This window comes from Equus przewalskii, chromosome 19 (assembly GCF_037783145.1).
Source record: "Equus przewalskii isolate Varuska chromosome 19, EquPr2, whole genome shotgun sequence".
NCBI classification, from domain to species: domain Eukaryota; kingdom Metazoa; phylum Chordata; class Mammalia; order Perissodactyla; family Equidae; genus Equus; species Equus przewalskii.
Window position 1 is genome coordinate 42,404,142 of NC_091849.1, and position 12,773 is coordinate 42,416,914.

The 12,773-nt window shown below is 52.6% G+C and overlaps 1 protein-coding gene across 8 annotated transcripts; it reads left to right on the plus strand.

Moving 5' to 3' along the window:
- Positions 1-124: 124 nt before the first annotated feature.
- KLC4 (kinesin light chain 4) lies at positions 125-12,199 on the plus strand. Of its 8 annotated transcripts, XM_070584631.1 has the most exons (18): positions 587-723; positions 845-952; positions 1,069-1,159; positions 1,873-2,154; positions 3,139-3,369; positions 5,033-5,114; positions 5,713-5,923; positions 6,412-6,499; positions 7,612-7,713; positions 7,939-8,112; positions 8,392-8,491; positions 8,690-8,742; positions 8,958-9,028; positions 9,211-9,319; positions 9,897-10,037; positions 10,323-10,438; positions 10,792-10,855; positions 11,734-12,199. In XM_070584631.1, the coding sequence occupies exons 4-18, from the start codon at positions 1,897-1,899 to the stop codon at positions 11,782-11,784; spliced, it is 1,851 nt and encodes a 616-aa protein (XP_070440732.1). In that variant the 5' UTR covers positions 587-723; positions 845-952; positions 1,069-1,159; positions 1,873-1,896; the 3' UTR covers positions 11,785-12,199. The 8 variants fall into 8 exon arrangements, with proteins under 8 accessions (XP_008514024.1, XP_070440731.1, XP_008514025.1 ...); XM_008515803.2 differs by lacking the exons at positions 587-723; positions 1,069-1,159 and adding an exon at positions 205-255; XM_070584633.1 differs by lacking the exon at positions 1,069-1,159 and having other exon boundaries at positions 456-723.
- The last annotated feature ends 574 nt before the right edge of the window (positions 12,200-12,773 follow it).

The following is a 12,773-nucleotide window of genomic DNA, read 5'->3' on the forward strand; positions in this document are numbered from 1 at the left end:
GCTAACCGGTCCCGGTGGCGTCGCTCCATCGTGACGTAAAAAGAGGCAGGCAGAGAACCCGAGACCGAGTTGGATACACACCTCCTTTTCTCCCAGCGTGTAGTCAGGACCAATCCTCGGGCGGCTCCTAGGTCGCGTGACTGGGAAACAGGCCCCGCCCCTAGGAGCCGTCAAAACAATTGCCTCAAGCGGTAGCCATGATGGATTTAAAGGGGCAGCACCGGCCAGGGCGGCAGCGGGATCGACAGACTGCGGGTGAGTCTTTGAAGGTACCTCTGGGACTGAGGGTTGAGGTCCCGCTACCTCCTTCCCGCACTCCCGGACAGAGGGACAAACCCCCTTCGACCGATCTCAAACAACTCCAGACCTATTCAAAAACTCCGCCCCCTGCGATTCTTCCCGCCCCTCGGCGTCCAGACAGACAGACAGACGGCCTGCCCCGCCCCCTGCGCTACTCTGTGGCCTCGGGATTGTCGGGCCCCTGCGTCCTTGCCCGCGACCCAGACCTCGGCAGTCCACCTGCACCTCCCCCGTCGCCCCCGCCCATCGCACTCCATCCCCACCCTAGGCCCCAGGGCAGGTCCACTGCCTGGGACACTTCTCAACCGCATTCCTGGGCCCAGGAGACTAACTCCCAGCGCCTCGTCTCCCTGTGACCCCGCAGCCGCTCAGCAGACCGGCCGTTCTTCCCTGCATCATCAGGCGTCTGGGAAGCACCCTAAGGTGACTCCTCTCAGAGCCTGTTAGTAGGTGATCATGACACAGACAAAGCCCTGGAAGTGCCTGGGCTAGGACTGACCAGGTCTCCCTCCACACCCTTTCCGAAACACGCCCCTTGCCGCAGGTCTCGGATCACGTCTCACTCCTTTCTTGCGAGAAAATAGCTCCCCAGGCCTGGGATGTGAGGTTGACTTGGGGAAGGAGGAGGGACGTTGGTCGTCTTTGAAGACCTGTAAGCAGGGCAAGGGAGGGTGTTTGTCCTGGGTGGGGCTCTGTGTCAGGTCCTCTGTGTGTCTGTGAAGTGGTAAGAGAAGGGGTGGGAACGCTGGACTTCTGGACTTTGGGCAGGGCAGATCCTTTTGAGTCCCTGGCTGCCGAATAGAGTTTCTTCCGGGCTCCGGCCTGCGCGCCACAGCCAAGGACTCTGCTGTGTATACCGGTAAGAGGACTGAAAAGATGAGAAACAAGGCTCTTTTGAGGAAGTAGGAAGACAGCCTGACACCTGGGGGGTGGGAAGTGTGGGTTGAAGGCTACAGGGGAAGAGTCAGGGCTGACCAGGTTTGGAGATGCTGGGCTTAGCTCCGTGAGTGACGCAGCCTGAAGACCTTGAGCCTTCTGGGGCCCTCTCATCTGGGCCCTGCAATGAAGGCTCTTATTTTCGTCTTTTCCCTCTCTTCCCTGATTTAACTTTGAAACCTATTCCTTCCCTTTTTTCGAAACCTCTGCATTATTTTCTGTATATCTCCTGTCTGCTTTAACCCCCTTTCCTTTGCAACTCTCCCCAGACACCCTCTGTGTTCCCTATAGTGCTGTCTCTCATCTCCTGATTCCTTTTCCTAACCCAAGCTCTTTCTCCAACTCCTTTTCTGTTCTGTTCCTGAGTTCTAAAACCCTCTGCTAGTTCTCAGCACCTTTGTTCCTTCTATAGTCTTTCGTCATTCAAGTCAATTCTTCTCCCTCTCTCTCTCCCACACCTTAGCTTTGTGTTTAGTGTTGCTGACTCCCTCCTCCCTGGTCAGTCTCTCCAGTTAAACCAAAGGGTCACCCGTACTCTCTCTCGTCCCTTCACTTGGATCCCCACCACCCTCTAGCCAAGGGGCTCAGCCTGTCTTTCTTATCTTTACCCTGTTGAGCTCTGGCTGTTCTCTCTAGTCCAGGGAAGGTCCCTCGGCCAGGATGTCGGGCCTGGTATTGGGGCAGCGGGATGAGCCTGCAGGGCACCGGCTCAGCCAGGAGGAGATCCTGGGAAGCACGCGGCTGGTGAGCCAAGGCCTAGAGGCCCTACACAGTGAACACCAGGCTGTGCTGCAAAGTCTGTCCCATACCATCGAGTGTCTGCAGCAGGGAGGCCATGAAGAAGGGCTGGTGCACGAGAAGGCCCGGCAGCTGCGCCGTTCCATGGAAAACATCGAGCTGGGGCTGAGTGAGGCCCAGGTGAGAGGGAGGAGGTGGTACCACATGGCCCATGGAGCAGCAGTTGTCTGATTGGAGGTTTGGGATCACTTAGGATCTCCTTGTGCTAGATGCTTGCATTTATTCATTCAGTAAATATGGATTAGGCCCCTTCTATGTGCCCCGCATTGCTCTTCTGGGCACTGGAGACACGTCACTGAACACAACAGACAAAAAATCTTTGCCATCTTGGAATCTAGCTGGGGGAGGCAGACAATACACAAATAAATAAGTAAATGATTCAGCATGCCAGAATGATAATTGCTAAGGATAAAAATAAAGCAGGAAATAGATTAGGGAGCATGGAGAGAGGATACAATTTTAGATAGAGTGGTCAGAAAAATCCTCACTGAAAAGGTGACATTTGAGCAAACATTTGAAGGTGAGAGAATGAGTTGTACAATAAATGGGGGAAGAGCATCCTCAGCAGAGCAGACAGCAAGTGCAAAGGCCCTGAACTGGAGCCTTCCCAGTGAGTTCAGTGAGGGGCCAGGGTAGCTGCAGTAGAGTAAATGAGGGGAAGCAAGATGGAGTTTGAGTGGTCATGGGGTTGGGCGAGTGGGGGACAGATCATGTGGAAGTTGTAGGCCGTCATAAGGGCTTTGCTTTTACTTTGAGTTAGATGGAAACTCTTGGAATGTTTTGAGCAGAGGAGTGATGTGGTCTAATTTAACATTGAAAATATGGGTTGAGAATGTACTCTAAGGAAACAAGGGCAGAAACAGGGAGGCCAGGGAGGAGGCTCCTGTAGTAATTCACTGTGAGTGGGAACTGACAGTGGCTTGGCCTAAGGTGGTGGCTATGGAGGTGGTGAGAAATTGGATTCAGGGTATATTTTGAAGGTAGAGCCACTGCTACCCAACCCTGCCTCCTGGCCCCTGCCAGTCTTCCTGCCTCCTGGTAGGCTCCCCTCCCGCCTATCCCTGAATACTCCTACCCAGATGCTCACAGGATGTGCTTACCTAGGTGATGCTGGCGTTGGCCAGCCACCTGAGCACAGTGGAGTCGGAGAAACAGAAGCTGAGGGCTCAGGTACGGCGGCTGTGCCAGGAGAACCAGTGGCTCCGGGACGAGCTGGCGGGCACCCAGCAGCGGCTACAGCGCAGCGAACAGGCTGTGGCTCAGCTGGAGGAGGAAAAGAAGCACCTGGAGTTCTTGGGGCAACTGCGGCAGTACGATGAGGATGGGCACACGGCAGTAAGTGTGCGCAGACGAGGCTGGCTGGTGGGTGGACAGCTGGGAGTCACCACAAACATGGGGACAATTGCTCCATCATGTGCAGGGGCCAGCAATGCTACACACCCTGCCCCCACCTGGCAGAATAGAGGTCCTGACACCAACTCCAGATGACAGCAAGGGGAAAACAACATTCACTCATTCAATCAACATTTAATTAAGTGACTACTATATATGCCAGGCCTTGTGCACTTGGCTGGGGATGCAGCAGTGAACGAGGCAGAGAGAGTCCTGCGCTCACAATGATAGGTATGTAGGGGGGAAACATATAAGCGCCTGGACAATTCCAATCCAGAATCCTAAGCACTACCATTAGGGAAAGCATTAGCCCAGCTGAGCAAGATCCTCTTAAAATTTGCTCTCAAAATGTGTGAAATTTAACCCTCACTCAAAAGACATTTATATATCTCTCTGCCTGAGGCAGTGCAAGAAGATGTATGTAGGGGAGATGTAAAGAACTATAAAAGAGATGGGGCTGGCCTGGTGGTGCATGGGTTAAGTTTGCACGTTCCGCTTTGGTGGCCCGGGGTTCGCGGGTTCGGATCCTGGGTGCGGACATGGCAATGCTTGGCAAGCAATGCTGTGGCAGGCATTCCACATATAAAGTAGAGGAAGATGGGCACGGATGTTAGCTCAGGGCCAGTCTTCCTCAGCAAAAAGAAGAGAATTGGCAGCAGATGTTAGCTCAGGGCTAATCTTCCTAAAAAAAACCCCAAAAACAAAGAACTACAAAAGAGAGTTCTTGCCGTCTCAAGATTATAATGTGGCTGTAGGAACAAGGCTTACACATGAGAACACGTAGGTGACAATGCAAGTGCTTAGTGTTGGATGAATGGTTCAGTCAGTGTGCGAGGAATTCCAAGAATATAGGTTCCTGGGGGCTGGAATGGTCTGAGAAAGGCTGGCGGGTGAGGTGGGTAAGACTTAGGTTGGATTTTTCATTTGAATGGGTTAGGAGCTGGGATGGCTTTTGATGGATGGTGGAGAGTGAGGCACTTTCTAGACTCCAAGTGGGTGTGTGTCGTAGATAAGACTCCAGGGCTGAAAAGCTAGTTTATCTCCAGGAAAGTGGGATGATTTGCATGGGACACATTGGTAAAGCTGGGCAGGAGGGTTGGAGGTGTTTGTACAAGGCAGCAGTGTCTGGTGGGGTAAAGCAAATTTGCCCAGTGTGGAAGAAAGGTAGACAGTGAGTGTTGGGCACTAAGTCCAGAGAGATCAGTGGCAGATGATGGGTGCAAGGCTGAGCTAGGCACTTTGGGTACATGTCAATCAGATCAGACACACTCCCTGCCCTCAGGAGAGACAGAGCAGACCTGTAATCAATGTAAACACAGAGGAATCAGCACAGGGCTATAATTACAAGAACTGAGGGGGAGAGAGGTTGAGGCTGGAGAAGGAGGATGTGTAGGAAGGAAACTCTTGATGTGAAGGAAGGGAAAGTCATGAGATTTACAAACGAGAGAGGCCTGAGCTTGGCGAGACAGACACTGGCCTTCCCAGGGCCAGGGACATGAACAAGAGTCTTCTAGGCCCCAGCTGCCAGTGATTTCATGGTTTAGAGTGGGCCTGAGGAGGCTACTGGGGATATCTTGGCCCAGACATGCTGCTGCTTCCCTTCCAGGAGGAGAAAGAGGGCGATGCCACCAAGGATTCCCTGGATGACCTCTTCCCCAATGAGGAGGAAGAAGACCCCAGCAATGGCTGTGAGTCTGCCTCTGGAGCTGGAGGGTGGAGAGGGGCAGCAGGAGGTTGGTCCCAGCCCTGGCCCCCCTGTACACAGGATGCTCACCATTCAGAAATAAGTTCTCCACTTGCTCTGGAGATGGGCAGGGCCTGGGTTAGTACTTTGATTTCCTCAGCCTCCCCCTTATTTGTCAACATTTATGAAACACTTAACATGTTCCAGGCACCATGCTAGGCACTAGGGATACTGAGATGAGAATGACGCAAGTCCCCCCAATAAGGAGTTCACAGTTGAGGTGAGAATGACCCTCAAGTGGAAAAGCGTGAGCTCCTCAAGGGAAAGAACTAGGTCTTTCTTATCTTTGTATCCCTGGCTCATATTCATTAGTAAATGTTTGTTGAATGAATGAATTATTGGGTGAACCAACTGGATTGAGATGGGCACAGGTGTAAGGGAGTAGGCAAAAGAATAGCAGTTGAGGTGGGTCTCAGGAGAGAGCCTGGTTGGGGTGGGCACAGCCATGGAGCAAGACATGGAGTGGGGTGGGGAAGGCAGACAGGAAAGGGGAGAGGAAGGGTCCCCTGAGGGAGTTCTGTTCATTTTCTGGGATCGTTTAGTGTCCCGTGGCCAGGGCGCCCAGCACAGCGGATATGAGATCCCAGCAAGGTTGCGGACACTGCACAACTTGGTAATACAGTATGCAGCCCAGGGTCGCTATGAGGTGGCCGTGCCGCTCTGCAAGCAGGCGCTGGAGGACCTGGAGCGCACATCTGGCCGTGGCCACCCTGATGTCGCGACCATGCTCAACATCCTTGCTTTGGTGTATCGGTGAGTATAGCCCTCCTCCTCACCACAAATCTGCCTCCAGATTCCCACCTTGGTCCTCTTTTGGTTCCTATTCCTCCTCTCCACAAGGTCTCTCTTCTCCCTGCTGGGCCTCCCAGGTACACCCCACTGGGGGGCTTTCTCCTGTACCAGACCTCTCAGTCTTTCCATACTTGAGCCCTTGACCCCAGAGAATACTCATCTCTCAGGTTCTTTGCTTCTCCAGTCTCCTCTCTGGGGAGGGTGTCTTTCTCTCTCTGCTTCTGTCTCTTGTGTCCTATAACTTGTGGCCTCCTCTTGGCGTGGCAGTGTTTTGCATCCAGGTATGGGTGTGTTGGTGAACCCCTCTCACTGCTCATATCAGGCTTCCTGACTCCTCATGGTGGTCCCCAATCCCTAAATGTACCTCAGTTGTCCTAAAGGGAAGGAGGACAGGAGATGGCTTGGGGGCAGACTTCAGGGTGACCCCTGTCACTTTTTTCCTTTTCCAGGGATCAGAATAAGTATAAAGAAGCTGCCCACCTGCTGAATGATGCCCTCAGCATCCGGGAGAGCACCCTGGGCCGGGACCACCCTGCTGTCAGTATTCCTTGCTCTCCTTCCCCCATGCTCTTTTGGCCCCCTTCTTTGTCCATCTGCTGCCCTCAGCCCACCCACTCGGGGTGCTCAGGAAGGAGGCATGAGGATTCCATTCTTCCAGGCACTGTCTACTGATCCAGTGGTTCTCAACTCTCTGAGACCCAATGATTCCTTCTTATAATGGATATTTTCCTGAAACTTAATTCATAGATAATGTAACCTACCCACACATATAAATTCCAAAAAAATTGAATGATACCCTATTAATATAAAAGAGAAACAAGGAAAGTAATTTATAATAAAATATCATATATAATACATTGCAATAAAATAAAAATACAATATAGTAACAGTTGTAAGAAGTACAATTGTGCTCAAAGATATAATATAGTAGTCTGATATATAATGAATAACTTTAGATTTAGAAGAAATATTACCAGTAAGCCATTCTATATAAGAAGTACTAAAAAATGACAGAGCAGAAGTATTGGTAGATACGAGATTAAAATCCACTATTGGAATAAGTAATGACAGACCAGATTTATTTGTATATGATAAGAGAAAGAAAGAAAAAACCTTAAGTAGGGGTAGCACGCCAAGACAAATAATAGATTTTCAAAGTGGAAAAAATGAGAAATAAGATGTTTTTGAACATGAGCTGAAAATAATTCCCTGTGTTATGACATGTGATAGGCAGGGATGATGTATCTCAGAAAAAATAACTCCTATCTTGATATTCCACTAAGTGTCAAAGCTTACATTCAGTGTTTGAATGTCTGGCAGGACATTCAAAAGTTGGCAGAGCTGTCTCACACATGCAGAACACCTGTGGCATCCTTGCCTCCCCAAAGGTGATACTGCCCCTAATCTTTATGGCAACCAAAAGAAACACCTCCAGAAATGTGTAAAAATCCCCCTAGAGGGCGATACCACCTCCAGAGAGAACCTCATATCAGGTTCAGCAGTTCCCCCACCCCCACTCTGGCTAGGGTGGTAGAGTCCATTTCTCTTGGAGTTGTGCAGCATGGGGCCCTGCTGTGCAGTGGGAGGACCTTTGATTCTCAAGGTCCTTGAAAGCACCAGTGTCTCAGCGGACAGGCCTGTCTTCCTAGGTGGCTGCCACACTCAACAATCTGGCGGTTCTCTATGGCAAAAGGGGCAAATACAAGGAGGCGGAGCCACTGTGCCAGCGGGCACTGGAGATTCGAGAAAAGGTGCCTGTGCCCTCTCCCCATTCTTCCCTGCTGCTGTGGCCCCTCCTCCACTGTCTTCTGGTCTAACCTCCTCCCTCACTTCTTTTTTTCTCACCCCCTATCTTTGCCTTGTTCCCACCTCCATTGTTCCCTTCCACCTTCACCCGTCATGGGCACGTGCAAGCACATGCACACACACACGCACACATAATTGTAGCCATCTATTGCTCCTTTGCTCCCCTTCAGGTCCTGGGCACTGACCACCCAGATGTGGCAAAGCAGCTGAACAACCTGGCCCTGTTGTGCCAAAACCAGGGCAAGTATGAGGCCGTGGAACGCTATTACCGGCGGGCCCTGGCCATCTATGAGGGGCAGCTGGGGCCGGACAACCCTAATGTAGCCCGGACCAAGAACAACCTGGTAAGGGAGGAAGGGGAAGCATCATAGTCTGGTACACTAACCTCAGTGCCTTTGCGCTCATCTCTGGGGCAGAGGGATCTGCTCCATGCCAGCTGGATGGCAGAAATTCCATAGCCTCTTGGGAGTGGAGTGGGAACGCTTGACCCTGCAGCTAGAAAAGGAGGTGTGGGGAGGATCTCCGGGGAAAGTCATAAAGAGACCAAGAAGTGGACATCCCTGAGCTTGACTAAGACCTTGTCTCCATCTCTTGCTCCGGTGTTTTTACCTTCCTGCCCCCAGGCTTCCTGTTACCTGAAACAGGGCAAATATGCCGAGGCTGAGACACTCTACAAAGAGATCCTGACCCGTGCTCATGTGCAGGAGTTTGGGTCTGTGGATGGTGAGTGGTGAGGGCCTGGGGAGGGAACTGCAGAGAGGAAAAAAAATGCAGACCAGAGGTGGGGGGTTAGGCCACAGTGGTTCCCAGGGCGAGCCAGACCCCTTTAGTCCAGTCCTGTGGACCTCTGGGTCCTGGCTCCCCCATATTGTCCAGCTCTGTTCTTTAACCTTGCCACCCCTTCCCATGTATCACCTCCAGACGACCACAAGCCCATCTGGATGCATGCAGAGGAGCGGGAGGAGATGAGCAAAGTGAGTGCAGGGGGCCAGCCTGGGGAGCACGAGGCAACCAGGGCCTCTGTCTTACTCCTGGCACTAGCCCAGCTCCTTACTTCCCACCCGAGCACCAGCCCCAGATGCATGGTGCCTTCCCCAGCCCTGCCTGCACCCCAGCCCTGCACCAGCCTGCACCCCAGCATCTCTGTTCTTTCATCTCTGGCTTCCCCTCCCTCTCTGTCCTCCTGCAGAGCCGGCATCGTGAGGGTGGCACACCCTACGCTGAGTATGGAGGCTGGTACAAGGCCTGCAAAGTGAGCAGGTGAGCAGCCAGTGAGAAGCTGGTTTGGCCTCCGATGTTCTCCATCCAATCCCTGATCCTGGCCTCCTGGACCTTATCCCTCCTTCCCTTTGACTTTCCCTCCACCTTAGCTCTGCTCCAGCTCTCTCCTATTTCTTTTCTGAACCCATCCTCACTTCCTTCCCTGGTCTCACCCCCCATAGCCCCACAGTGAACACTACTCTGAGAAACCTAGGAGCTCTGTACAGGCGCCAGGGAAAGCTGGAGGCAGCTGAGACCCTGGAGGAATGTGCCCTGCGTTCCCGGAAACAGGTCAGAGACTAGGAGGGGAAGGAGGGCCCGGAGGGTAGGGCCCTGGGGATGGGGGACCACTGAGGCTTCTTGTGAGTCTTTGAAGAACAAGAGGAGAGGCTGAAGAGGAAGACAGAGAAAGGAAGGTGAGACACTCTTGTGGTTATGGTTGTTTTTAAGTGTGTTCTTACCCTCCATCTGCTCTTTGAGGTCAAGACTCCAAGTTTCACTTCACTAAATGGACTATTAGAAGGGAAGCCCTGCTCTTTCACAGAATCTACTGAGGAGGGGCATGGGGGGTGTAGGTGAGGGGGTTGAGGGTGAGAGGAGCCCTAAGTCAGAGTTTCTCAAATTGCTGGTCTTGACTCAGTGGGTCATGAAATCAATTCAGTGTGGGCCATGGCTAAAAACATACATGTATCTATATGTAGGAATGCATTGCAAATAGAAAGGGTGAGTATCATTCCAGGATGTATGTACTGGGACATCACAAGGAAAAATGTTTTCCTTGCTGTGGCCGATGGTGAAAAAAACTTCGAAAGCCCCATCCTGAGGAGTTCGGGAGTGGGAAGTCCCAGCTCCTTCCTTTTCCTTCCAGGGCACTGACCCTATCAGCCAGACCAAGGTGGCTGAGCTGCTTGGGGAGGGTGACAGTGGAAGAACCTCCCAGGAGGGCTCTGGGGGCAGTGTGAAATTCGAGGGAGGTGAAGATGCCTCTGTGGCTGTGGAGTGGTCAGGGGTAAGTCTGGTTATTGCCCCTTGGTCTGTCCTGCCCCGTCCTGCTGGTGGTGGTGAGAGGCTCTGAGCCTGTCCAGGCAGGACATGAGGGCATGTTGTCCCCATTCCAGTGACCCTAAACCTCTCAGGGGCATCTCTGCAAGCCAGCTATCGTCAGGGCTCTTGTTTTCACTCGCAGGGCTTTTTGGGGGAGGGGAGATGTGTGCAGAATAAATGGCAGGAGTAGACTCAGAAGCCAGTCTGTGTGGGATCCCCTTAGCTTTTGTTCCCTATCCCTCTCTGCCAGGATGGCAGTGGGACTCTGCAGAGGAGTGGCTCTCTGGGCAAGATTCGGGATGTCCTTCGTAGAAGCAGCGAACTCCTGGTGAGGAAGCTCCAAGGGACTGAGCCTCGGCCCTCCAGGTACACAGTGAGACTGAGATATGGCACAGCAGGCAAGTAAGCCCTTGCCTCCAGCTCCTCTTGGCTCCTCTTCTCTGGAGGAGAAGTTTGTTGGAGAGAAACATGGAGGAAGTCAATGGCATGGCCACAGAGAGAGAGTTTGGGAAAAATGGGTGCCCCAGGGGGAAAACAAATACCTGAGGAGATGCTGGTTACTGATGAAGATAAGAGTGTGTGTGTGTTTATGTGTTGGGGCCGTCGGATGGTAGGGAGTCAGTGATTTGATTCTCTGTGGCAGTGTGCAAGGGGCCCAGAGCTTTAGAGCCACTCATGGGGAAGAGAAGAGGCCTCAGTTCTTTCTTTTTCCATTGCAGCAGCAACATGAAGCGGGCAGCCTCCTTAAACTATCTGAACCAACCCAATTCAGCACCCCTCCAGGTAAGAGTAGTGCTGTGAGCATGTGGGTGGGTGAGAAAGGACAGCCACAGAGCCAGCCCAGCAGGAGTTAGGGAAGAGGGGAGAGTCATCTGGGATGAAGACTCTAGCCAGGGAATTGGAGTTGGGCAGACAGCAATTGGACAGCCAACTCGTTGGGGGTGGTGACCACCAGGGAACAGTTTCGGGCCAGAGATAGTGGCAAATAAATTAACCAAGAGGGGAACAGGAATTGATGTTCTCTAAACTGGTACTTTGGAATTATGACTAATTCAAGAAGGATTTGGGGAGGGGCCGACCCAGCGGTGTAGTGGTTAAGTTTGTGTGCTCTGCTTTGGCAGCCTGGAGTTCATGGGTTCAGATCCTGGGCATGGACCTACACACCGCTCATCAAGCCAGGCTGTGGCAGCATCCCATATACAAAATAGAGAAAGCTTGGCACAGATGTTAGCTCAGGGCCAATCTTCCTCACACACACACACAGAATAATTTGGGGATACTAATTGCTCTTCTTCCTGCAGCCATCATACTCCTCACCCTGGGCACTCATAGTAGATGAGAAGGGCAAAAGAAAAAAAGTATTAAATCATCTCTATTTGAGAAAACAGTAATGATATTTTAAGGGGAAATAACCAACTGTATCAACACATTCAAAGTATATGCCAGTATTCATGTGGCTCTTCCAGGTATTTCTCCACCAGAGCATTGTCTTCTAGAAAACCCTAGCAAAGGCTAAACAAAGCCCTAGAGCTTGGGGTTGAGGTTACAGGTTCCATCCTAGGTCCAGAGGTAGATTGCAGCCATGAGATGGACAGACTCCAGCGGACAGTCTTTGGGAGGCTGAGGTGCCTGGGCTGATGGCATGGTATTGTCTGTTTCAGGTCTCCCGGGGTCTCAGTGCCAGCACTATGGACCTCTCTTCAAGCAGCTGACAATCAACCCACCCCCCCAGGTCTGCTGGGTCCCCCCACAGCCCTTACAGCATTCCCTATTGCTCCTGGCTCTTCCAACCCCAAGGTGGGACAGTGAAGGGGGAGCAGTTAACCAGAAGATTTGCTGCTGCCCTTAGGGTCTTGGCTCCCTCCTCAGGAATCCCCCCCAGGAAGGACCCTCAGGATGTCCTTTCCCCACCCTGTGGTCCTCTAGAGTAGCTAGCTCTAAGGCTCCCAAGGTGGGTAAGGAGCAGGTACGCACCTCAGAGATGCAGCCTGCTGCTGGCTTTTCTGTCAGAGGGTTTGGGGCTGGCCAGCCAAGCTGCCTTGCTCTGGCCTCTCTTGTTCCCTCGGCTGCCTCACTTCAGGTCCATGTATTTCACTTTTCTTAAATAAAAGAATCAGGTAACCAGTCTGCCACTTGAGTCCTGATTGAAGAGGGTAGGAAGCACGGGTTGTGTTGGGGCCCTTCACAGAAGGGTGAGGGGCATTGATGGATAGGGCATAGGAGGAGTGTTGATTCTTGGATCTCTCCTCTCTTCCTTCCCCTGTTGTATCCTCTCCAGCAGGGCCATCAGGAAGGCATCTGGGGGATGGGGGAGGAGGCCCACAACCCAAGGAGAAGGTGCTGTGGACTGGGTTGTCAGGGACATGTGGTGGCCATGTGGCAGGACCCTGGAGTCCTGGCGCCACTGCTCCTGGCCTGTGAGGCCCTCTGTGGCTGCCCCTCCTCCTCCCAGCTGCTTGGGGGAAGGGAGGTCTAAGCAGGCCTGGGGGGGCCCTCCGGAGCTAGAGGGGGACCAGGCATTCACTATCCATCCCTTCTCAGCATATCCTGGAGGCCTGAGCAGCAGCTGGGGCCCATCTTCTAAAGCTTGACTCCTCCTGACCCGCCTCCTACACCCCTTGCTGCTTTCACAACAAAGAAAGAATGTGGGGGTGGTGGCGCTGGGGGTGGGGGTGGGGGGGTGCCTGGAACAAGGGCTGTG

Coding starts and splice junctions, on each gene's coding strand:
- KLC4 (XM_008515802.2), top strand. CDS start 1,897: ATGTCGGGCCTGGTATTGGGGCAGCGGGATGAGCCTGCAGGGCACCGG. Junction 6,500..7,611: donor TGGGCCGGGACCACCCTGCT/GTCAGTATTCCT, acceptor CTGTCTTCCTAG/GTGGCTGCCACACTCAACAA. Junction 10,038..10,322: donor TGGCTGTGGAGTGGTCAGGG/GTAAGTCTGGTT, acceptor CCTCTCTGCCAG/GATGGCAGTGGGACTCTGCA.